This window comes from Camelus ferus, chromosome 1, assembly GCF_009834535.1.
Source record: "Camelus ferus isolate YT-003-E chromosome 1, BCGSAC_Cfer_1.0, whole genome shotgun sequence".
Taxonomy (NCBI): domain Eukaryota; kingdom Metazoa; phylum Chordata; class Mammalia; order Artiodactyla; family Camelidae; genus Camelus; species Camelus ferus.
This window is the reverse complement of record NC_045696.1, coordinates 47,659,485-47,684,720: the sequence shown is the minus strand read 5'-3', so window position 1 is coordinate 47,684,720 and position 25,236 is coordinate 47,659,485. Positions and strand designations below refer to the sequence as shown.

At 36.3% G+C, this 25,236-nt stretch overlaps 1 protein-coding gene across 1 annotated transcript in view; it reads left to right on the top strand.

Moving 5' to 3' along the window:
• The window catches only part of MORC1 (MORC family CW-type zinc finger 1), a 143,973-nt gene that overhangs the window by 49,930 nt on the left and 68,807 nt on the right, over positions 1-25,236 (top strand). Inside the window, 5 exon segments of the mRNA XM_014565682.2 lie at positions 529-608; positions 1,289-1,362; positions 3,521-3,585; positions 5,787-5,930; positions 8,140-8,294. Coding sequence (XP_014421168.2) covers positions 529-608; positions 1,289-1,362; positions 3,521-3,585; positions 5,787-5,930; positions 8,140-8,294 — 518 coding nt within the window.

Here is a 25,236-nt window from a genome sequence, read left to right as displayed (position 1 = left end):
GTCTTTGCTCTCAGTGAAACACTGGACCTTGAAAACAGGCTTCTTGAGCAATAAAGTACAAAACGTGTTTTATTTAAAATGATATTTTAATGTGTGTTTCTGAGCATCTCGGAGATAATTGTTTAGGGACTGGGAGAAACAGTTTATCCAGTGTCAGTGATGATCTGGGTGAGAAGGCTATGTATATTAACCAGAAACTTTGATAATGGAACAATTGCATAGAAATTCTTCTTTTTTGAGAAAATTATCCTATTTTACATGTATAAGTGAACATCTGTGTGGGCAGAGATTTTCTTATCTCTCTCCTGAATTTCCCTTGCAAAAGCTAAATTTCCAAGTATTCAAAGACAAATTTGTCTCAGGTATAAACTTTGCTGATGTACCAACTGAATGCCACTTACTTGATGAATTTCTCTTAATAATTACATATCTCTAGAATATATAGTCTTCCTAAAGAACATTTTTGTATCATGTACTTTAAAATGATAATCTGACTTGATTATATTCTTCTTTCTTTTTTCATTTCAGAAAGTATCTGTATGTCACATCATCTTTTAAAGGGACATTTAAAAATGAAGTTAAAAAGGCAGAAGAAGCAGTAAAGATAGGTATGTAATTACCTATGGGCTACATCATTATTGTTACTTTATTCAGCAAACATTAAGTGAGCAATTATGCTGAGACATACCCTGCTCTAAGCATTGTAGAAATAACCACAATTAATCAGTTGTAATTCCTACCTCTAAGGAACTTCATTAACACATTTTCTATCTTTGGTTTTATCTAGTTATGATATTATTTATTATTATGAATATAATTCAAGCTCTAAGTACACATTTGAAACTAGATTGTTATATTTAGAAACCCTGGTTGTCCTGATGATGAGTGAGATCATTTTAGAGACTCGTGTTGCATCTGCTTTAAGAAGGAATGTTCTATACATTCACTCCTTCCACAGAAGGACAAAACCATTTTTTCCCAGTGATCCTGGAGTGACGAGTAGCTCTTTATCCATATTTCATTGGTTTTAGAGAGTTTTCAGTCGGCCAAATGTTCAGACCTGACTTTTGAATTTGTATGTGTACGTGTGTGCCCTATAAACTGTTGTGCATTAGAGGAAGCCAAGGATGGCTACCTGCTCTTGGAATGCATAAAAGCTATAGGAGGAATATAGGATTTTCCGAGATCATCATCTTTAAGCCATTCTTACTAGTTATAGAGATGACTAAAATGTTCACTTAAAAATACTTGAAAGAGTGACATTTTATTATCTTAATTTTGTTTCTAGCTGAACTCACACTGAAAGAAGTACAAATTGAAGCAAACCACTCTGACAGAACTTCCTTGTCTTCTCCTGCCAAGGTGGGACATAGAGAGTCAGTCTTCTTAAATGGCAAACAGTGTCATTTGCTTTTTCTTGTACACAGTTGTCTCTTACCACTTACTTTCTAGACTTTTAAACAGAGGCAAACTCAGAAGATTAATTTTAACACAGATAAACAGAATAGCTGAGTGCAGAGAAAGGAGCAAAAACTCGGCAAGGTGAGTGAGGAGAAGGCTGAGATTGAGAGAGAAGATGAATAAATTGTGGGGTGAATTGGGAACCGTGGAGAAGAGCATCACAGCTCATGTCTTTAAAATGAAGAGTCATATGAGAAAAAGAGAAAATAATGAAAAGCTAGCAGAAAAAACTAGCCTATCAAGTCTCCTTGAAAATATCTTTTCAAATTATAGCTCCCTATGGACCTAAATAAATGGGGAGAGCAAGGAGGAGACTAATAAGCAATCCTTCTTTCCAGTGCTAGGAGTTATGTGCTATAATTATGAATATTAATAACAGTGCTTCCAGCTTACAAAGCTCTTTTCTTATGAGTTGCTCCACACAATCCATAAACATCCTCTTAATCCTTGCGCTATGCCCATGAGTAAGATAGGTTATAAAGAACTATTATTATTAATTATAGTTCGTAGCAACTAGGAAAAAAAAAGAATATTGCTGCAGGACATGTATTGTAAGTTTGCTAACTTTTAGCAAGACATGGTACCAAGCTTTCTACCATGGTGAATCATTGCACAACACATTTATTTGCTTGCATACAGTGGTAGAAGGAGGTGTATGGAGAAAAAAATGTTTCACTTCACCTTTTCTTCATCCTCTTCTACAGACTCACTGTATGAATTCTTTCTGTAATTTGTCCTTAAACTTTCAAGGACCAGAGCTGTGTCTGATAAAGAGCTCTCATATCTAAGGATCATGAATATGCGGTGGAATTAAAGAGTAGCACATGTTAATTCCCCAAAGCTGTCCATGGCTTTCCCCAAATTCTCTTTTATCTTTTTCTTTTCATTTTCTTTTTAAGTTAAATATAGACCTATCTTATTGTTACTGATTTTTAAAGAAAAGTTTAATCTTTCTTTATTTCATCTCTAAAAATCAGTTTCCTTGGCTTTATGTATTTGTGAGACAAGAGAAACAGACTCTAATAGGTCAGGACCTCACTTTCTTCTTCCCTTAGCACTTTACATCTCGCTCTCTCTTTGCTCGGTGCTCTAAGTGCATTGACGGGAAGGGTGGGGATGTCTTTGACCAGCTTGCTTTGATGCTCTGATGCACACTGGTTTCTTTAACTCAGAGAAGAGAGCAAAGTAGAATGACCTCAGCTTTTGACCTCTGAAATTCCTCTAGGCAGTTGAGTAGTTGAATTTGAAGTGAAATACTCACCAACAATTTACCATTTTCTTTTACTTTAAAGTCAGTGAAAACAAGGTTCAGTCAGTGGTATACCCATCAAATGAGATGCCCATCTTTCACTTCAGGTGGATACAGTACATTAAAAGTCTGTTCTTATTTGTGAGATAGTAATAATGCATAATTTCTTTTCTGCCTGACTGGAGGGAACATTCTGGAGATAGGGCAGTGAATGAGCTAATATATCAAATTAAAAGAGAAGGAAGACAGATGGGCACTGGTATAGGACCTGTGAGAGGGAGAAAGTGGGGGGATGGGATTGCCTATCAAGGGAAAGTTTGGGGAGTATGGAACTTGGTAAAAAGGAGACATTTTCTTTGGCCTTTGACAAATTTTTTAATTGTAATCTCCACCCACTCCCGAAAGAAGCCTTAGTGGTGGATCACGTGATTCAGTATTTTATGTTCTCACAGACCAAAGCCAGAGTCTAGGTACATTGAATGGCTTTCCCAAGCTTTCATGTAGTTTGTGTGAAAACCACTGTGACATTACAGGGAGCAGTGTCTCTTTCTCTGAAAAACAGAGAAGACATCAGAATATGTGCAGAAAGAGAACCTGTGGGCCAGAATTTGGTTTGTCTTCGTAGCTTTTGGAACGTAATCATTTATCAAGTATTTATTGAGTATCTTCTCAGGTAGAATTGCATTGGGCACTGTGACCTATCACTATTACCCTTGTGAAACCTTTGGATAATAGGATAATAAATATCAGCTCAGTGCTCATTAATTTAATGGCATTATGTTCTCTCACTAACCAAATGTGCTTCTCCAGGATGTATTACAAAAAGCTTCGGAAGATGTAAAAGCAAAGCATAAGATTCTTCAAGAGAAGCGAAGGTAAGATAATAAGGTTTTCTATTTGCTAAAATCCTTACACTACGTTAAAACATTCTAATTTCTGAGTAGGCAGATTTGGTGATTTTGTGAGTTTCTCTTTCTCAACCTGTGATATTTTATAATATTAAGCATAATATGGTCAAAATCCCCCAACCAACATAACTAATGGAAAGTATTTATAAAATCATATTTTCATGTATGCACATATTAACGTAATGTTAAAACTTCTAAGCACAGAGTGAAAAATTAGTTCAGTGTCTGATTGGATGAGGAAGAGAACTTCCCAGGAGATCAGCTGCCAGCTTCATTTTCTCTGTGTCCTTTACCATTTAAACTCTGGAGGATTGGTTCTAATTCCTTCCCTTTTCTAGCACTGCTTACAGTTTAAGATAGAATATATTTCAAATAAATGTGTCACTTATATATGGGCAAAATAAAAATAGCAAGCCTATATTACAAAACCATTATTTTCATTGGTAAGGTTGACTTGCTGTCCAGCTCAGGTGTTAAGCAAGTTAAACTGAAAGTAATCACTGTTGTCAAGTAAAGTCACACTTTAAAATCCATGATAATTTCAAGAAACAAATTTCTAGGGAAGAATTACTAGTTTTAAGCATTTTTTTGTGAACCATAAAGTGCTGTATAACCATAACTTTCCTCAAAATTTAAATTGGAAATGTTAATTTTGCATTCATCAAAATTAATATTAAATAAATGCCATAGAAATCTTCATTGAAAAGCAAAGGCCTCTTTAAAGTCCTCAGAAAGAAAAAGCTGGTTGTTGACTTTTTTGCCATCATAATGATAGGCATGAAAGGTGACCAACCTGTATTTTATAAAGCCAGTTGACATGAACTTGTCTTTATAGCAGAATGCTTTTTTAAAATGTAAAGACAATCAGTATGCCACGTAACATCACAGAGTAATATCCTCTAACACCCTGTTTTGGGATCCCTTACAAAGTCAGTATTCTTTTTCGTGGAACAATAGTGATTTAATTATTGAGTAGACATTTTTGAAAAAAAGTTTGATTCATACATATTTAACCCGACATGTATATGCATTTAAAAATACGTAATATATGTCAATCACTCCCTCAGAAAGTCTGATGTACTCTGTGTATCATATCCACATAAAAGGACTGATAGAACTTTATCATTGTCCTTTAGTGATGGATACTTCTAATCAGTCCAGTAACTATGTTATGTCAGTTGTAATGGCCCATGGCCATGAATTTGAAAAGAAAAGCTGTTTTTGTGGAATGAGAGGAGCTACAGAATGGGTGGAGAGGAAGAGTTATATTTGGTACTATTCTTGGTTGAGAAAAGAAAATAACATTTGCTAGGCTCCTAATCAGTTCACATTATATTTAAATCATCTCCTCTAGTCCTCTCGGCATCCCAAGTGGCTGGGCAGGTATTATTCCCATTTTTTCAGGTGAGACAGAAAGTTGAAGTCACTCATCCATAGTCGCAGGGTTATTCCAAGGATGAACTTGCATCTGAAGCCAGCTCCATCTTTCTGGTTCTTACATCCAGGTGCTTTTCATGCTCCAAGCAGCATCCTGTTACTGTGGTTGTTTCTATCATTTCCTGCTATGTATCAATTTCTGTCTTTACACTTTTAATGCAAAAGTCACATAAAACATAGCATAGCAGACAGAGTAAGAAAAACAGGAACTAATATCTGTTACCCTTGTAAACTTGCTGTATTAACTTTGACTTATCTTTAATTTTGGAAAAAGAAAACTAAAGAATATCTTTTGTCACATTCCAATCTATGTAGGATATTTGGAGGTGTGAGAACATGCTGAAAATTAGAAATCGCATCCAGTGTTTAGAAACACCTAAATTTTAAAATAGTCAAAATCATTTTTCAAAAATGCTGCAGTGTACTTATTAGACCAGTTAACATTTCACAGCTCCTTTGCACTTTCTAGTTCTTATAAATTTAAATTGGTAAACTCATTTTTGAGTCAAAGAATGCTTGTGTTTGACTGGTTTAATTATTGGCTATCATGTTTATGCAAAATACTTGGCTATACAGAGGTACTGAGTTGCCCACGAGGTTTTGCAAAATACCTGGATGTTTTATTTACAGTTCCTTTAATGTTTACCTTCTGAGTTTAATTATTAACAGTCTGTAAATTGTATATTTTTATTAAATAAAACTTTTTTTTAACTTTCTAAATGTAATGCTAGAGAATTAAAAAAAGCAAGGACACTCTCCCTGTTCTTTGGAGTGAACATAGAAAACCAAAGCCAAGCTGGGATGTTCATTTACAGTAATAACCGCTTGATCAAAATGCATGAGAAAGTGGGCCCACAACTAAAACTGAAGTCCTTGTAAGTATGTTTTTGTTTTCAGAGGCACAGGCAGGATGAGAGAGGTTGCAGTAAGATTCTGTCTGTGGAGTTAGATAAGTGATTAATCATAATGGGAGCAGGTGTCCTATCCTCTGTCCACCCTTCCCATCAGTGCACAAGCAATATTCTGCCTAATTCATAATATTGGTGGAGCTGCATGCCTGCTGTACAGAAAAAGCATGCTTTTGGAAACTTTACCATTTCTTGTCCTATCTACTTTGGTTACATTTTAATATTTCACCAATTTATAAATAATCTAAGCAGAGTGAAGAAATATTAGAAGAGAAAAATCTGTAGCCTTATAACGCAGCCCTGTTAACATTTTGTGCAGCCCTTGTGTGTATGAGTTCCTGCCAGTTACCTGCATGAGCCTATGTTAGTAACACTCTCCAGCCTGTTTGGATTCCAGAGTACTTTCCCAGTGGTCTGAAACTCCACCAGCTTCTCTCATGAATTATGGAGTCCTGAAGAGAGACCATAGAAAAGTGCAGAGGCAGACAGGATAACCGTGACCAGAAGAATGGCTCAGGGCAACATCCGTTTCATCTTGCTTCCTCGCTTCGGGGAATTGGTGGTTCACTTCTTTGTTCATTCAGCAAGTTCTTGTTTTGCAATGTCCTGTGCATACACATGCAAGCCAGGTGCTTACCAAGCTCTGCAGACAAAATGGTGAAGACCTACTACTTTTTGCTAAGGAACTTGTAGTCCAGTGAGATGGACAAGTGTATGCATACATATCTTTTATATTGTGTGGGAACAGCAAGAATGATCTTTTAAAACATAAATTAGTTTACTCTCCTGCTTAAAATCCCAGTGCATGTGGAATAGAACATAGTCTTCCGGTAATCTGGCTTCTGCCTGGCTCTGGGGCACCCCTGCCCACACCTACCCTCAGTGCATTCCCCTCACACCAGCAGGCTTCCTGTTCCTCACCCGTCCTAAGCTCCTTCCTGCTTAGGAAGCCTTGACATTTGCTGTTCCCCCTGCGTTGAACCTTCTGTCCTCAGATCTCACTGCTGGTCCTAGCATGTCACCCAGGCACCAGCTCTGAAGTCCCCTCCACAGGAAGGTCTTGCTGGACTGTCTAAGTAAAATTAGCCCTTGACCTCACCCTCTCCACCTGTCTCTCTCTTCACGTACTACAGGACCTGCTGTGTTTCCCACTCACTACCATCTGAAATGATCTTGTCACCCTTAATGCCTGTCACCCTTCAGTAGAGGAGAAACTTCATAAATAGGGACCTTCTCTTTCTTACTCATAATATATTGCTAGTTCCTGGATTGGGGCTAGGTACTGAGCATGAATGAATCACCAAATGAATGAACAAACAAATATATGTTAGAGGCAAGTATCAGGTGCAAAAAGAGTCTTTTAGGAGGGGTGGTAAACCAAACTGGGGGAAGTTAAGCCTGCTTTCCTGAAATAAATGATGCCCAGATTTAGACTTACAGAATGAATAGTGAAGGGAGGGCAGGGTGGAAGGGGGAAGTGGTGAAAAACATGATAAGCAGGGGCCCCAAATTGGGAAGGCATGACTTGTGTACTGGGCCATGGGCGATGGGAGTCCCTAAGGAGCTAGACTCCTGGGTGTCCTTTCCCTAAACAGCTCATGTCACTGAGGAGAATATCCCAGCTGCATATACCATGAGCCGCTAAAAATGTTAAAAAAAAAAAATCTAGTTTATCCATCTAGTTGTTACCTTATGGAATAATCTAACCTGCATATTCCCTTAGTAGAATTCTCTGAGCACCCGTGGAACTCTGCAATGAGGAGAAATCCAGCCTGACAGAGGCGATGAGGATGAAGAAAGTAACTCTCTGGCCAGTGTCATTAAAAGGACCGTGTCAGTGTATCACTGCAAGGCATTGTTAGGGGTGTTTAATGCTAAAAGATTGCTGCTTCCCACCCACCCTGACTCCCCATATAAGGTTATACATTTGGAAAAGGTGTCATATTAATTCAGTAATGATGTATTAAGAGATTTTTGTATTATGGAACCAAAGATACCTGGGATTACTATAGATTTATTTAACAAAATAATTACAATTTGTTAAACTCTGACATGGTCCAGACCAAATAACTGAAGTTATGTTTTGAAAAGTGATTTCAAAAGACCAGGGTATAGTTGCTTTTTCTTTTTCCTCAGCTAAATTTCATATAATTTATATATGTATGCGTTCTTCCAGACTTGGTGCAGGTGTGGTTGGCATTGTTAATATACCCCTGGAGATCATGGAACCATCCCATAATAAACAGGAATTTCTCAATGTCCAAGAGTATAATCATCTTCTAAAAGTCATGGGACAGTACTTGGTCCAGTACTGTAAGGACACCGGGATCAGTGAGTATTAAGTAGTCATAGTAAGAGATACTTAAGGGAGAATTGACTTTGGTGATTTCTTTAAGCCGGAATGATTGCACTGATTCAGGGAACCAGTAACTCAAAACCCTGGAAGAGAGCACCTGCATTAAAAAAACAAGCATGAGGGAAATGGGAAGAAAGTCAGTCTGAAAAGCTTCCCCAGAATATTATGGGAAAAATAAAGCTGCAGATTAAAAAATTGTAAGAGGAGGACAATCACAGAGCATATGAAGTGGCAGCTGATTGCATAGGAACAGGCAAAAGTTTGCTGGAAATAACCTGAGACGCCCCCAGAGGGACACTGTGTGTGTGGGAGTGCAGAGCCCCACATGCACCCAATACCTTCTGTAGCATGGTACTTACATCATGCCATAGAATAATCATCACTGACCCTGGATAACTGTAGATATATTAAAGCTTGTTTTGTATATCTAACAGGTATTGAATATATAATTCTGAAAGATTTAGATTAAAAATCAATAAAATAAATTTGTTTGGAAACGTAAAAAGATAAACTCCAGTCATCCGGAAAATTTGACTTACTCAGATCGCCTCACTCTCCAGAGATACCTGAACAATGATGGTGTGCTGTGCATTAATTTAATGAACTTCCGTTAAGTTATGCAGACATAGGGCTTCATTTATGGAAAGAAATAGACAGGCTACCATGTATTCGTTCAGTGATTTGCATGAAGTATGTATAATTCATGCATATCAAAAAGTATGTCTACCCTTGAGACAACTTAAAATCTTCTTATTGCTCCACTTGAAGTTGTAATTTCAGAATATTTTCTTTCCTTTTGTACCCACTCTTCTTGGTCCTGAAATTTTCTGATACCAGTGAAACAGGAAAGAGCTCAGGAACTTAGGGGGCAAAATATAAAGGTGGAAATGAAGTTGGGGGCACAGATTTCCTGCCGAAGCCAGATTTTCACATCATGGTCTAAATCCTCCTCAGATGTGATCTGTGGACCAGCAGCCACAGCATCACCTGAGAGCTTGTTATAAATGCAGAATCTCAGGCCCCAACCATGACCTACTGGATTAAAATCTGCCTGTTAGCAAGATGTCCAGGTGATGTGTATGCACATTAAAGTTTAATAAGCTCTTCTCTGAATGATACATCCATGTAACTTTTGCTTAGCATAGGCATGCTTTTTTCACATGTACTTTTTTTTGTCTCAGAGACATGTTCGAAGTTATTCTAAATGTAGGAATGACTGCATTATTTGGAAGGTGTGCTTAAAGCTGTAGAAGACATAGAAATATACAGAGTGAGGTGATATAAATCAAGGATCTACTCACTGGTCTTTAAATGCTAGCATGACCCGGTACAAGAGGAAAACATTGAGCATTTGAAAACTGTAACTTCCCTGTCCTCCTATTTTCTCTGTAATCCCTTCCTTGTCTTGCTTATCCTTAGAATAAGGGATTATATCCTCAGAAAAAGTTAGGCATTAAGTTTAAAGGTGATAGGAATGATCTCGATCCAGCCCCAGTTTACTCAGGACAGTCTTAGTCAGTCCTGATTGTGTGGGAGCTCTCTGGAAGTGCCTTTGCCTGGTGCGTGGGTGTTCTCCCAACACTACTCTCAGCTCCAGGATGTCACCTGCCAGCCTCCCCTCACATGTAACTTCCTCTCCCTATCTTTCTACCTAATTTTTCAAAACCTTCTCCATGGATGTAATAAGATTCAAAATAAGTAAATTGTATTTGTATTTTAAGTATTAATGATCAATAACATGTTGATTTCCTCATTCCGTAATTGCCTAATTTAGGCTAGAAGATGCTCTCACAAAGCTGTTCCCCTAGAAGAAAAGCAGAGGCTGGAGAAAGGATAGTGAGCATGTGTATTTGCTCACACACCTCACAGCTTCATCCCCAAACTTCATTATCAAACCGAATCAAGTAATCAAGGTCAGAATTGGTAGTCTTGGGAGCTGTGCTGAGGAGATTAACCTTCAAGGTCTTTGCTTAATTAATTCCCACAGGAATAAGCAAAGTTGTGTAATGCTTGACTCATACTCTGAAAGCCAGTATTACAGGACACAATTTTAATGAAAATTATTTAGGTGGATTTTTTTGGCCTTATAAATAAAAGATGCAATCTTTGTATTTGCTGTAAATCTGATCTGTTTCTATGGAAAATTGGGCTGCTGTAAAAATCAAATCAGCAGAAAGGGAAATGGAGAGGTAATGACTTTGTTTCATTTGTCAAATCTGCATTCACTTTCAACACAATTGATGCTGAGAATCTCAGAAGTATTTTTCTCATCTCTGAGTCTGTCCTTACTTCAGTATCTGCAATTATGTTTTCTGAAGCTTTGTTCATCCTTACAATAAAATGGAAATACTTATCATCAGCTTTTTTGGAGTAAGAAGAGAAGGAAGAGGAAAAGATATAAATATAAAATGAAATTTGAGTTTGAACAGGAGCAGTTACATAGAAACGTATTACTAAAGTTTTCCAAAATGGATCAGAAATAGCCGATGTGCTAAAATGAAATCTATGATGTAATGAGCACAACCTTTCCCAGTGGAGCTCAGATCACAGAGCATCAGGTTGGCAAGAAGGTTAAAAACCATTTAATCCAGTCCCCCATGCTTTAATCCCCTCTACCTCACCCACCCCTGCCCCAGGCAAGTGGATGGCATTTTAAGCATGAGCAAGGGTTTCCCACAAAAGAAAAACTGCTACTTCTTGAGGCATCCCATGAATCTTTGTGCAGCTGTGTTGGAAAAATACATTTCCATATTAATGTCAAATCTATTTCTCATGCATTCCTTCATTCATTTATCTACGCTAGGCACTGAGTGTCATAGGACCAACAAATCAGACATGGTCCCCCCACTCTCTGGGAATTTACCATTGAGTGGGACTAACACAATTTGACAAATGAAAGTAGGATTGGTGCCCAGCAGAGAAGAATGTGTGTGTGGAAGGAAGCCAGTGATCAGGAGCTCAAAGTTCAGAGGCCAGAGAAGACCTCTCTGAGGAAGAGATACTTACTGAAGGATGAAGAGGAGTTAGCAAGGCTAACTTCATTCTTCCCTCTTGGGGCCATGAAGGATAGGCCTAAAGCCTTTTCAGATGGCAGCCCTCCAGATATTTGAAGTTTTCTGTCTCTCTTCAGTCTTATTTTATCCTCACATTTCCAAGTTCTGTTGCTATTTTTTATTTGACATGACATTAAATATATTCACCATTTTAATACTCTTCTTTATAAAGTGTATCACCTAGAAAAAAATGTCAGATGAAACTCTAGCAACCTTGAATAAAATGGGATCATCCTGTCTTTAAGTTGTTGTAATTCTGTTGCTGTAGCCTAATATATTAATTCTCGGTAAGCACATTATTGACCCTCAGTGTCTTTATTACCAATTAAAATTCTTAATAAAATGTTTAACTGTGTATTCTTCTTAAACCATACCTCCCTTATATTTTTCCAGTAAGTATTTTTGGACCCTAGTGTAGAATCATACATTTGTTCCTATTAAGTTTTATCACTTTATGAGGCCCATTTTTTAATATTGTCAGGACCTGTTTTGGAATTTAATGTTGACTTTTAACTAATGTGCTATTTTTCCTGGTATGTTAGGTTTGGCCAGTATTTTCTCTATGATTTTATTTAAATCCTATTGCGCAGGACAGGGAAATCAAGCACCTGGCCCTCCACTGGTGACCTCCAGTGAGTTAGAAATGGGACACTGGGTGAGGGCAGTTAGCCAGCTACAGATCTTCCTATTAAGCTGTCACCTAACTCATGTCAGTTTCTCAATTTTTGTAATTTTGAAAGTAAGGGCTAATATTTGTTAGATGAATAATTCTTTTATAAGTAGACAGTTCTCTATGTCTTAGCTTGGGCTGCTATAGCAAGATACCATAAGCTGGCTGGTTTATGAACAACATAAATTCATTTCTCAAAGTTGTGGAGGCTGGAAGTCCAAGATCAGGATGCCAGCACAGTTGGGTTCTGGTGAGGACCCTCTTCTGGTTTGCAGACTGCCGACATACTGTTGTGTCCTCCATGGTGGAAAGAGAGTGAGCTATCTCTCTGGCCTCCCTTTATAAGGGCACTGATCCCATTCATGATGGCTCCCCTTCATGACCTAATGACTTCCCAAAGGCCCTACCTCCACGCACCATCACAGTGGGAATTAGGTTTCAACATGTGAAGTTAGGAAGGACTCAAACATTCAGCTCCTAACAGTCTGGTAGCAAGATACAGCTAGCTGCTCACAACAGAATTTTCTTTCTCTTATGATGTATGTTAAGTCTCTGAGATCTCAGAAAGGCACTTCAGGAAAATTGAAACATCACATTCAGCTAGGGATATGCATTGACTAAGGAGGCCTATGTATATATTAAAAGGTGTCATACTTTTTAAAAATTCAGTTTTTGAAGTTACAGATTTTATGTACTTATTCTAGTGTATTTTTAGAATTTTGTATTTTCAATGTTATATTTTATCTTTTATTTTAAAACATTTTATTATGGTGTTATGGGCTGAATTGTGTCTCCCTTGAATTCATATGTTTTAGTCCTAACCCCCAGCAACCCCGAGAATGTGATTGTGTCTGGAGAGAGGACCTTTAAAGAGGCGATTAAGTTTAAATGAGACATTAGGGTGGGCCCTAATCTAATGTGACTGATGTCCTTATAAGAAGAGGAAGTGTGGACACACAAGGAGACACCAGAGATGGGTGTGCACAGAGAGGAGAATATGTGAGGACACAGTGAGAAGGTTGCCATATGTAAGCCAAGGAAAGAGGTCTCTCAAGAAACCAAACCTGCCAACACCTTGATCTTGGACTTCCAGCCTCCAGAGCTGTGAAGATAAACATTTCTGTGTTTTAAGCCACCTAGTCAGCAGTGTTTTGTTATGGCAGCTCTAGTAAACTAATATATGTGGGAAATTGCAAAACTAGACAGATTTAAAGAGAATATTATGAAATCAGAAACTCATCATCGAACCTCAACAATTATCAACTCCTGGGCAAACTGTTTTATCTGTACTTTTACCTACTGCCCCCAAACTGAATTATGAAGGAAATTCCAGACACTATACAGTTATATCTGTATATATTTTAGCATGTATTGTTAAAGAACCCTGTGTAAGAACATAACCACATTATATATATTACACCTAAAAATTATCAGTGCTTTCTTAATATCATAAAATATCCAATCTATTGTTTTCATTTCTATTTATTTCCTGTGATAATATAATTCATAGTCCCTCTACTCTATCCTTACATTTCTCTTTATCGCTCACTCTTTCTCTTTCTTTTTCTTTTCTTTCTTTCTTTTTTTTTTTTTGCAGTTTATTCATAGGAAAAACTGGGTTGGTTGTCTTACAGTTTTCATAGTTTAAATTTTGCTTACTGCATTACTGCATTCTTTCAGTCGGTTTATTTCTTTGTAAATTGGTAGAATCTAGCAGCTTGATCAAATTCAAATGTGCATGTGTGTGTGTTTTTTTTTTTTTCTTGTCAAGATACTTCATAGGTGGTAGTGTGTTCTATCAGGAGCCATATATTGTTCAGTTGTTTCTCTTTTAGTGATATGAACAGTTAATGATCAAAGGTCAGGTCCCTTAGGAGCTCCAAAATCTTGTATTTTAATTCCATTGTATTTTCATCACTTATTACCTCTAACACTTCTATAAGGAAGAACGTCCCTTACCTACTGTTTGGTTACCATGTTAGCTGGTGATTTACTATTTGACAGCAGCAGCAGTAGAGCTCTGTACCACTGAGCAAATTGCATTGGAGGAAGAGCTTGATGTGAGAGGAATTAGAGATAAAATTAAAATATTAAAAAACAGTACAGACATTGTGCCTGACTGATTTATATGGCATCAATATATACTCTGTTTAAAATTGTTACTTTGTGCCAGTTCCCAGCAAATAGCGGGATGGTTCAGGAGTTCAGTGGATTGACTTCCTTTTTTTTTGTTTAAATCACATTCTTAGATTTTATTCATTTACATTGCTTTCACCTGGCAATTGAAATTATCACCATTGACAGCACTTAGGCTTCCTTTTCTTTCTGACTGCACTTATTATCATGATAATGACATTTTTTACATCTATAATGAAGTTTCTTGCTAAAATATCTCAGAGGATCTCACCTGTATTGCAGATAAAATATGAAAAAGCCAACCATTTTTCTTTTGTCTGGAATTATATACACTTTGATTCTTACAGTTTGATTTTTACCCTGCCATATCAGAAGCAAGATCTCAAAACTTTCTTCATTAGTCTGCATATGTGTACCTTGGTAAAAGAGAGTCAATTGTAGCTAATGACTCTGAAAGTAAGACAATGCAATCAGAATTACACATAAGTTGTATTAACAACAGAAGAATGTTTAGACTTTTGAGAACATTAAGTCAGTTAGAGATTTTGTGTATGTCTGAGTGAGGTAAAGAGAATCCTGGTAGAAGGATAAATTATGCTAACCCAGGCATTGAGGGGAGACTAGATGACTAGGCTTTTGCCCGTGATAACACAGAACTTTTTATGAGTGTGCAGTAGATCATATTATTATGTCTAATTTTGACTTCCACATTTTAGAAAGAATAGAAAAAAATGAATATATCTAAAGAAAAGCTATGAAAATGACTAAATGAAAATATAACCTTAAAAGGGAAAGTAAAATTGCTTCTTTAAAAGAAAAGATGCCATGGAAATCTAACTTTCCTCAGATTTGTTTTTGAAGGTTTGTCATCACGAGGCTCACAGCAGTCTTCTTACCTAGTGTTCAGCTCACAGAACAATGTGGTTCTGAACTGGGAGGCAGGAGGCCCTAGGGGGCCTTTGAGTATGACTCGGAGTCCTTAGATCCCTGCCTACCAATGACTGTCTAAAGTAGTGTCATGCCTTGTGCATATATGTGCTGCAGCTTTTCAAGTATGTATAGATGTAGTTGTGGGTAGTAAGATGGAAAATCACATCTTAATCACACGTGTTATTAAATTTTTAACTTATTTTTTGTCATCATGTATTTTCTCAAGTTGGGGGTGGTGGTTTTGAAATCATTTTGCAGCTTAAGGAGCTCCTTACAGGAAGCAGCTGATAGGAAGTGAGAGACAGCAGTGCTGCGTCATCAGATGAAGTCATGAAGCTGACACTCAGTGCAGGTTGGGCCAGCGCCGCAGATTTCTGGAATTTTGCCTGGAGCCTGCTGTGCTCACTGTAGGGTGAAGAAGTGAAGACATTCTGGCTGCAGCTGCCACTGACTGTACACTACCCCAAGACAGGCCCAGCCCCACTCCAGCACACCCAGGAGCCAAGAGAAGGGATGGCGTTGAAGGCCTCTTCACCACTGCTGAAGACATCTCTTGCCTTGTTTTCCTCCAATCAAACAGAGCCCTTTGGGAAGCGGTTATGTAGGCCTTCCCGCATCCCACGTGCACCACACACTCTCTAAGCTGTTGTGCCACTTCTTCCTCTTAAGGGGCGATTGGCTTAGAGAGGGTACAGGCATCACTACCAACAGGTTGGAACTGACATATCAGTTGAAACCAGTTTGCCATCCCTAACCCAGAGATGCCATCAAGACTATACAAGATAAATGACCACACCGTGGATCAGCTTAGGAGGGGTCTGATGTCTGGCTTAGCTTCGAATGACAAACAGGACAGTCTTCCGCAGAGGAGGCGGCATGATTTATAGTCTCCTGAGAATGGGTGTGTAACTTCTGTCGGAGGAGATCTTTAGAAATAGAATATAATCATCTGTTTAAGATGCAGAACAACCTGAAGACAGGGACCTGATTTAAATACCTTCTCCATCTTACGATTTTCCTGGTGCTTTGATTTCATAAACTGTGTAGCCTTCCTTGTTTTGATGGAAACAATCAAAGCTTGGCTTTGGTAGTTTATTACTGAATTTTATTATTTTTCCCCTTGGCTAATTGATTCCCTGGATGTCATTGTACATTCTGTGAATAGACATGAAACTGACATCTAGGAGGGTGTTGTGCTTCTCCTCTTTTTAAGAGGCAAAATCTATTTGAACTGATCTTTTAGTTACTGGTTTGTGGCAAATTTTTCGTAAGTTATTGTAGTAGTTCCCATTATTTTTTCCTAGTTTTAAGAGACCTGAAAAATTAATCAGACTAATTTAAGCAGTTAGGAATCTTCTGAATAAAGTACTCTAAACAGAGCGAGTAATAAATTAAATTTTCGCAGTTTTTCTCAGATACTTAGTCTAGAAATTATGACTTTAATTCTCTGTGCATTAACCCTTGATCATGCTCATTGATTACTCAAACAAAAGTCTCAAGATATGCATTCTTTCGTAATTTTGAATACTACCTGTTTGGTTATAGCCATTTCCTGTTTTCAAAAGTAAACTGAATTTTCAGATTAGAATACCCTGCAGTTGTTAAAATAATATAATTTTGAAATTAATAAATTTGGGGTTATCTACATAGCACTCTGTAGGTGGGTGGAAATATTTAAGATGTGTTTTTAAAAATCAAGTACTTTTGCATGTTTTGAAATTTCATTTTTTTGCTCTTAATTGACTTCTGGATGAAACAGCAATTTTAAAACCTTCATTAAGACGTATTAACAAAAGATGTTTTATAAAAACCACATATTAAAAAATCCATAATTGTATACCATTCCATTAGTTAAGGCCAATGTAATATAATGAATTTTTATTAATTTTACTGTATTTTGCCAGACTAGGATAGACAGTGACTTTTTTCCCATTTTTATTGCGATATAATTTACAAAAGCTAGTGTATGCTTTAAGTGAACAACATGATGATTTGCTATACATATACATTGTGAAATATTTACCACAATTAAGTTAATTAATATTTCTGCCACCTCACATAGTTACTGTTTTACATGTGTAAGAGGTGAGAATGCTTAAGATCTACTCTCTCAGCAAATTTCAATTATACAGTACAGTATTATTGACTGTAGTCACCATGCTGTACATTAGATCCTCAGAACTTACTCATCTTATAACTGAAAGTTTGTACCCTTCAACCAACACCTCCCTGTTTCCTCTGGCCCACAGTTGCTGGTTTTACTCTACTCTCAGTTTTTATGAGTTCAACTATATTATTACTGTAATTTTTAGATTCCACATATAAGTCATGGCACACAATATTTATCTTTCTTTGTCTGGCTTATTTCAGTTAGCAGAATGCTCTCCAAGTTCATTCTTGTTGCAAGTGGAAGGATTTCCAAATTGTTTATGGATAATAGTCTATTCTCCCTCTTAATCTCTCTCTCTCTCACACACACACACACACACACACATACACATACACACACATTTTCTTCAACATCCCATCCATCAGTGAATATTAAGGTGACTTTAGTATTTCCATATCTTGCTTGTAGTAACTAATGCTGCAGTGAACATGGGAGTGCAGGTATCTCTTCAAGACACTGATTTCATATCTTTCAGATACACACCCAGAAGTGGATTTCTGGATCATATAGTAGTTATACTTTTAATTTTTTGAGGAAACCACATACAGTTTTCCATAATGGTTGTCCCAATTTACATTCCCACCAACAATGTACAAGGGATCCTTTTTACTCCACATCCTTGACAACACTTGTTTATCTCTTCTCATTTTGATAATAGCCATCCTAACAGGTGTGAGGTGATAGCTTATTTGGTTTTGTTTTCCATTTCCCTGATTGTTAGTGATGTTGAACACCTTTTTCATGAACCTGTTAGCTATTTGTATGTCTTTTTTTGGAAAACTGTTCAATAGATTTTTTGCCCATTTTTAAATAAGTATTTGGTTTTTATGTTTTTGTTTGTGCTATTCAATTGTGTGAGTTCTTTGTGTAGTTTAGATATTAACCCCTTATCGTACAAATGATCCACAGATATTTTCTCCCCTTCTGTGTGTTGCCTTTTCATTTTTTGATTGTTTCCTTTGCTGTACAAAAGCTTTTCACTTTGATGTAGTCCCACTTGGGTTTTTTTTCCTTTTGTTACTTGTGCTTTTGGTGTCATATCCAAAAAAATAAATGCCCACACCAACATCAAGGAGCTTTTTGTTTTATTTTCTTCCAGGAACTCTATGGTTTCGGGTCTTACATTTAAGTCTTTAACCTGTTTTTCCCACCATTTATTGAAAAGACTATTCTTTCCCCATTGTGTATTCCTGGCACTTTTGTCAAAGGTTAGTTTACTGTATATGTGTGAGTTTACCTCTAGGCTTCCTATTCTGGTCCATTGGTCAGTATTTCTGTTTTTCTGCCAATGCCATACTGTTTTGATTACTATAGCTTTGTAATATAATTTGTAATTAGGAATTGTGATGCCTCTAGTTTTGTTCTTCTTTCTCAAGATGGCTTTGTCTATTCTGGTATATTGCTTCTGTACCTAATGCATTGAGAGGTTTTATCATAAAAGGATGTTGAATTTTGTCAAATGCTATTTCTACATCTATTGAGATTATCAAATGATTTTTATTCTTCATTCCATTAATGTGATGTATGGTGTTTATTGATTTGTGTATGTTGAACCGTTCTTGCATCCAGAGATGAATACCACACAATCCTCCTATCTCTCTGCTGAATTTGGTGTGCTTTATTTTGTTGACAATTTTTGTATCCATGTTCACCACTGGCATTAGCCTGTACTTTTCTTGTAGTGTCCGTACCTGGTTTTGGAATCAGGGTAATGTGGGCCTTATGAAAATGAGTTTGGAGGTGTGTCTTCCTCTTCAATTTTGGAAAAGATGGAGAAGGACAGGAATTCATTTTTTAAAAATGTTTGATAAAATTCACCAGTAAAGCTATCTGGTACTTGGCTTTTCTTTGTTGAGAGATTTTTTGATTATTGATTCAATCTCTCTATTCATTCTTGGGTTGTTCAGATTTTCTATTTCTTTATGATTCAGTCTTAGTAGGTTATATGTTTCTAGGAATTTACCTATTTCTTCTACGTCATATAATTTGTTGGCAAGTAGTTGTTCATAGTTTCTTAATGTCCTTTGTATTTCTGTATTATCAGTTGTAATGTCTCCTCTTTCATTTCTGATTTTATTTGAGTCTTCACTCTTTTCTTACCTAGTCTGATTAAGGGTTTGTCAGTTATATTTATCTTTTCAAAAAGCAGCTGTTAGTTTTAGTGATCTTTTCTATTTTTAAATTCTCTATTCCATTTATTCTGTTCTGATATTTACTTTCTTCTGTTAACTTTGGTCTTAGTTCTTTTTCTAGTTCCTTGATGTGTAAAATTAGATTGAGATCTTTCTTGTTTCTTAATGTAGGTGCTTATCACTATGGATGTCTTTCTTAGAACTGCTTTTGTTGCATCTGATGTTTTGGTATGTTGTGTTTCTGTTTTCATTTATCTCAATATTTTTTTTAATTGAAGTATAGTCAGCTTACAATGTTGTGTCAATTTCTGGTGTGCACCATAATGTTTTAGTTATACATACATATATTTGTTTTCACATTCTTTTTCATTAAAGGTTATTACAGGATATTGAACACAGTTCCCTGTGCTATACAGAAAAATTTGTTTTTTAATCTATTTTTATATATGGTGGCTAACATTTGCAAATCTTTAACTCCCAAATTTATCCCTTCCCACCCTCCTCCCCTGGTAACCATAAGATTGTTTACTATGTGAGTCTGTTTCTGTTTTGTAGATGAGTTCATTAGTGTCCTCTTTTTTTCTTTATTTTTAGATTCCACATACAAGTGGTATCGTATGGTATTTTCTTTCTCTTTCTGGCTTCGTTTAGAATGATGATCTCTAGGTCCATCCATGTTGCTGCAAATGGCATTATTTTATTATTTTTTTATGGCCAAGTACTATTCCATTGTATAAGTATACCACAGCTCCTTTATCCAGTCATCTGTTGATGGACATTTAGGTTGTTTCCATGTCTTGGCTATTGTAAATAGTGCTGCTATGATCATTGGGGTGCATGTATCTTTTCAAATTAAGAGTTTCCTCTTGATATATGCCCAGGAGTTGGATTGCTGGATCATATGGTAAGTCTGTTTTTAGTCATTTGAGGAATCTCTATGCTGTTTTCCATAATGGGTGCACCAAACTACATTCCCAGCAACACTGTAGGAGGGTTCCCTTTTCTCCACACCCTCTCCAGCATTTATCATTTGTGGACTTTTGAATAATGGCCATTCTAACTGGGGTGAGGTGAAACCTCATTGTAGTTTTGATTTTCATTTCTCTGATTAATGATATTGAGCATTTTTTTTTCAATGCATTTGCATGTCTTCATTGGAGAATTGCTTGTTTAGGTCTTCTGTCCATTTTTGGATTGGGTGGGTTGTTTTATTTTGTTATTAAGTTGTACGAGCTGTTTATATATTCTGGAAATTAAGCCCTTGTCAGTTTCATCTTTTGCATATATTTTCTTCCATTCCGTAGGTTGTCTTTTTGTTTTGCTTATGGTTTCCTTTGCTGTGAAAAGCTCATAAGTTTAATTAAGTCCCATTTGTTAATTTTTGCTTTTATTTCTATTGCCTGAGTAGAATGCCCTAGGAGAACATTGCTGAGATTTGTGTCAGATAATGCTTTGCCTGTGTTTTCTTCTAAGAGGTTTATAGTGTCTTGTCTTATGTTGAAGTCTTTAAGCCATTTTGAGTTTATTTTGTGTATGGTGTGAGGGAGCATTCTAACTTCACTGATTTACATATGGCTCTCCAGTTATCCCAGCACCATTTGCTGAAGAGATTGTCTTTACTCCGTTGTATGTTCTTGCCTCCTTTGTCAAAGATTGACCAAAAGTTTGTGGGTTTTATTTCTGGGCTCTCTATTCTGTTCCATTGATCCATATGTCTGTTTTTGTATCAAAACCATGCTGTTTTGATTACATAGCTCTGTAGTAGTATCTGAAGTCTGAGAGGGTTGTTCTTCCAGCTTCATTCTTTTTCTTCAGTATTGCTTTGGCAATTCTGGGTCTTTTGTGATTCTGTATAAATTTTAGGATTATTTGTTCTATTTCTGTGAAAAATTTTCTGGGTAATTTGATAGTGATCACATTAAATATAAATAGCTTTTGTTATGTTGAGATATGTTTCCCTCTATACCAACTTTGGTAAGAGTTTTTTTTTTTTTATCATGAATGGGTGTTGAATTTTATCAAATGCTTTTTCAGTGTTTATTGAGATGATCATGATTTTTTTCCTTTCTTTTTTTTTTTTTTTTTTGATTCCCTACTATCATTGCGTTGCTGTCTATTTCTTCCTTTAAATTTGTTACTATTTGCTTAATATATTTAGGTGCTCTGATGTTGGATGTATGTGTATTTACAATTGTTATAGCCTCTTGATGATTCAACTTCTCTATCACTGGGTAATAACTTTTTTTTCCCTCTTCTTATCATTTTTGACTTAAAGTTTATTTGTTCTGATATGAGTATAGTTAACCCATGCTCATTTTTGGTTTCCATTTGCATTGTATATTTTTTTCCATCTCTTCAGTTTGAGCTAATGTGTGTCCTTAAAACTAAAGTGAATCTCTTATAGGCAGCATATAGTTGGATCTTACCTATTCAGCCACTATACAATTTCTGATGGGAGAATTTAATCCACTTACATTTAAAATAATTATGGATAGATAAGGACTTACTGCTACTATCTTATTGATTGTTTTCTGGCTGCTTTTTAGTTCCTTTGTTTCTTTCTTCCTCTCTTGGTCTCATCCTTTGTGTTACAATGATTTTCTGTAGTGTTATATTTTGAATCCTTTCTTTTTATCTTCTGTGCATCTGCTACGCGTTTTTGCTTTGTGGTTATGAGATTTACATAAAATACGTTATACTTATAATAGTTTATTCTAAGTATAACAACTTCACTTGCATGTAAAAACCTGACCTTTATATTCCCTCCCCCCACAAACATTTTGTTTTTTATTTCATAGCTTACATGTTTTACTATTGTATATCCATTAAGAAATTATTGTAGCTATGGTTTTTTTTTAATACTTTTGTCTTTTAAACTTTATACTAGATTTAAGTGATTTATATACCACCATTACAAAATTAAAGTATCCTGATTTTGACTATGTATTTACCCTTACCAGTGAGTTTTATGTTTTCAAGTTACTAGTTAGTTTCTTTTCATTTCAGCTTGGAGAACATCCTTTAATATTTCTTGTAAGGCAGGACTACTGGTAATTAACTCCCTCAGCTTTTGTTTTGTTTGTTGATTTTTTTTTTTTTATCTTTCCCTCATTTCTAAAGGACATATTTGCTGGATAACATGTTCTTGATTAGCAGGGGTTTTTTTTCCTCCCAGCACTTTGATTATATTATCCCATTCTCTCAGTGTTTTGGCTGAAAAATCCACTAATAGCCTTTTGGGAGTTCCTTTGAATGGGAGGAATTATTTTCTCAGGATAATTGTATAAATATCTACAAACTGAGTAACACATGGAACAAAACAGGAACTGGTGTGATATGTTTTTTCCCACTGCCATTTCACTGACCAATGTACTTATCTACTTGCTGAAGCATCTACCTAGTCTTTAGGGGCCACTACATGGAAATTTGTTTTAATAACATATTATAAATTGTTCATATTGGAGTAACTTCTGTCTGAAGGAAAAAAGTCAAAGTTCCCATGGCAGTTAGGAAAAGCCATTTCTGATCCCCAGATTGAGTAACTCTGGTTGTTTTCTTTGTCCTGATATCTACTTTGAATAGTATATCTTCTATCAGTCAGCTATCATTAGATGTTGGGCTACTGAATGTTCTCATTTCTGCCTTTGATAACCAGTAATCCTTTAGTATTATTTAGTCTTATAAGTAAACATTAAGCTCTGAGTGTCAGCTGCTGAAAACAGAATCCTAAACATAGCTATTGTCTTCAAGGATTTCACTCTCTAAAGGGAAAAACAGGCATCAAAGTGAACTGAAATGTAATGTGTAATGTTGTAAGAGTGGTGTGATCACAGAGCACGTAACAACCCACACTCAAGAGGTGTGTGTCTATATTTCTAACATTCTAGTAGTTTTACCTCTGTTAAAATCCTCGTGGTGGGGTTCACAGTTGATACTCATTTTATAAGTTTGCTGGGTTGTGTTAATTGTGTTTAGTTAATGTTTTCAGGGAGAGATATTATTTAAATTTTATTTTATCCTGAACAACACATCAATGAGCTGTTTTGTCAAGAGTGCAGCAACATTTTTTGAGGGCTTGTTAGGTGCAGGATGCTGATCTCTGAGTTGAGGGCATGCAAAGTGATAAAGCACAGTTCCTCCTTTGAAAAGGTGAGGTCTTCTTGGGGAAGTAACAATGAGAAAGAGAACAAATACAGATTAGCAGCAACTTAAATTTCTTCAGGGCCCTATAGTTTTTAATACACCTTCATATTTATTCTTAGTGATAACAATGTAAGGCAAGTTATTGTAAACATTTACTTTATGGTTAAGAAAATTTACTGGCTTCCCACAGTTACACAGTGAATTTGTGGCAGACACAGTGGTCAAAGTCACCTGACTTTAATCTACACCACTTCATGCCTCAACATAGTAAGAGCTGAGTAGTTCATGTGAAATTCAGAGGACAGGACCTCATGAGCCCTGTCCCAAAGAGTATTTCAGGATCTGGTGTGCAGTGAAAAAGTAGGGTCTGAGTTGAGAAAAGCCCAAGGAGCAGAATGCAAAGTGAAATTTGAGGTACGAGCTGGTAGGGATTTTGTGAAAAAACAAGGCAGGAGACCTGAGAATTTGTGGGCTGTCAGCCCAGCCCAGTTGTAAAGCCCCTTTGGAAGACTGAGTCCCTTCCCTGTTAGTCTTAAAGGCACGTAGCATTCTGAACCTAAATTTTAACAGGAATAGTTAGGTGTAAGGATGTTTATTTGTGTTTTGCTTGGATTACACAGTGATATGTTAAGGTTGATGTAAGCCTGGCCCTATTTCATGTATGTTATTTCCAAGATATATATTTTAGAACCTTACTTTTTGAACTTTGTACGTTGATGAAATGTATGTCTGCCACATTTCAAGTGGTCAGTAGCCACATGTGGCCAGTTGGTTATCATATTGGACAGAATGGTAAACGTGGATTCTTTTTTCAAAAAAAATTTTTTAAGTGATACATGCACGTGTAAAAACATTCAAAATGTTCAGAAAGTAAAAAATAAAAAGTGAAAGTACCTTCCCCTGACCTCTTCTCAAACTGTCCCTTTCTCCAGTGATAGCCGCTATTAAAACTTTCTTTTGTATCCTTTTAGGAAAAGAAAAGTATGTCTGTCAAAATTTTATATGTATATGCTTTTTTGCATTGCAAAAATTGACTATGCTAGGTATGCTGTTTTATGTCTTTAAAAAATTACTATTAAAATTCTCTCTTGGAGATCTTAATACAATAATTTGGCTCTAACTCCGTGTTTTAAAGGTTACCTAGTGTTCCCTTGTTTGGAAATGGGATTTATCAGTTCCCTGTTCTAGGCTTTTACATTGCTTCCAGATGTTTTGTTTCTGTTTTTGTTTTGTTTGTTTGCTATTTAAAAAGTGCTATAATATATATGGCCATTGTTTTGTGTGTTTGTAGGAAAGATTCCTAGCGGTGCAATTGCTGGATCAAAGAATAAAAACACTGCCTCTCAAGGAGGACTCCTGCATATTCCTCCACAACAAGTGCTGTTTCTAAGCAAGGATGATGTTTAGAGTCTGGGGCGAGGGTAGGACATAAACAACAGAGACTGGAAGGAAAGGGGGAAAGAGAGAAAATAGAAACTCTGGATGTGAGACAAGATGATAAATATTTGTATCAGTAGTCTTAAGGGTGGCTGTTAAGTTTAATCAGTACAGTCTCTCCTGGGAATATTTAAGAAAAAAATTTGAAATGTCAATGTATTTTACTGCAACAATAAAAGTAGGTATTTATTTTATAACTGAAATTGTGTTTAGTTTTATTATAAAGGTATTGCATATTTATTACAT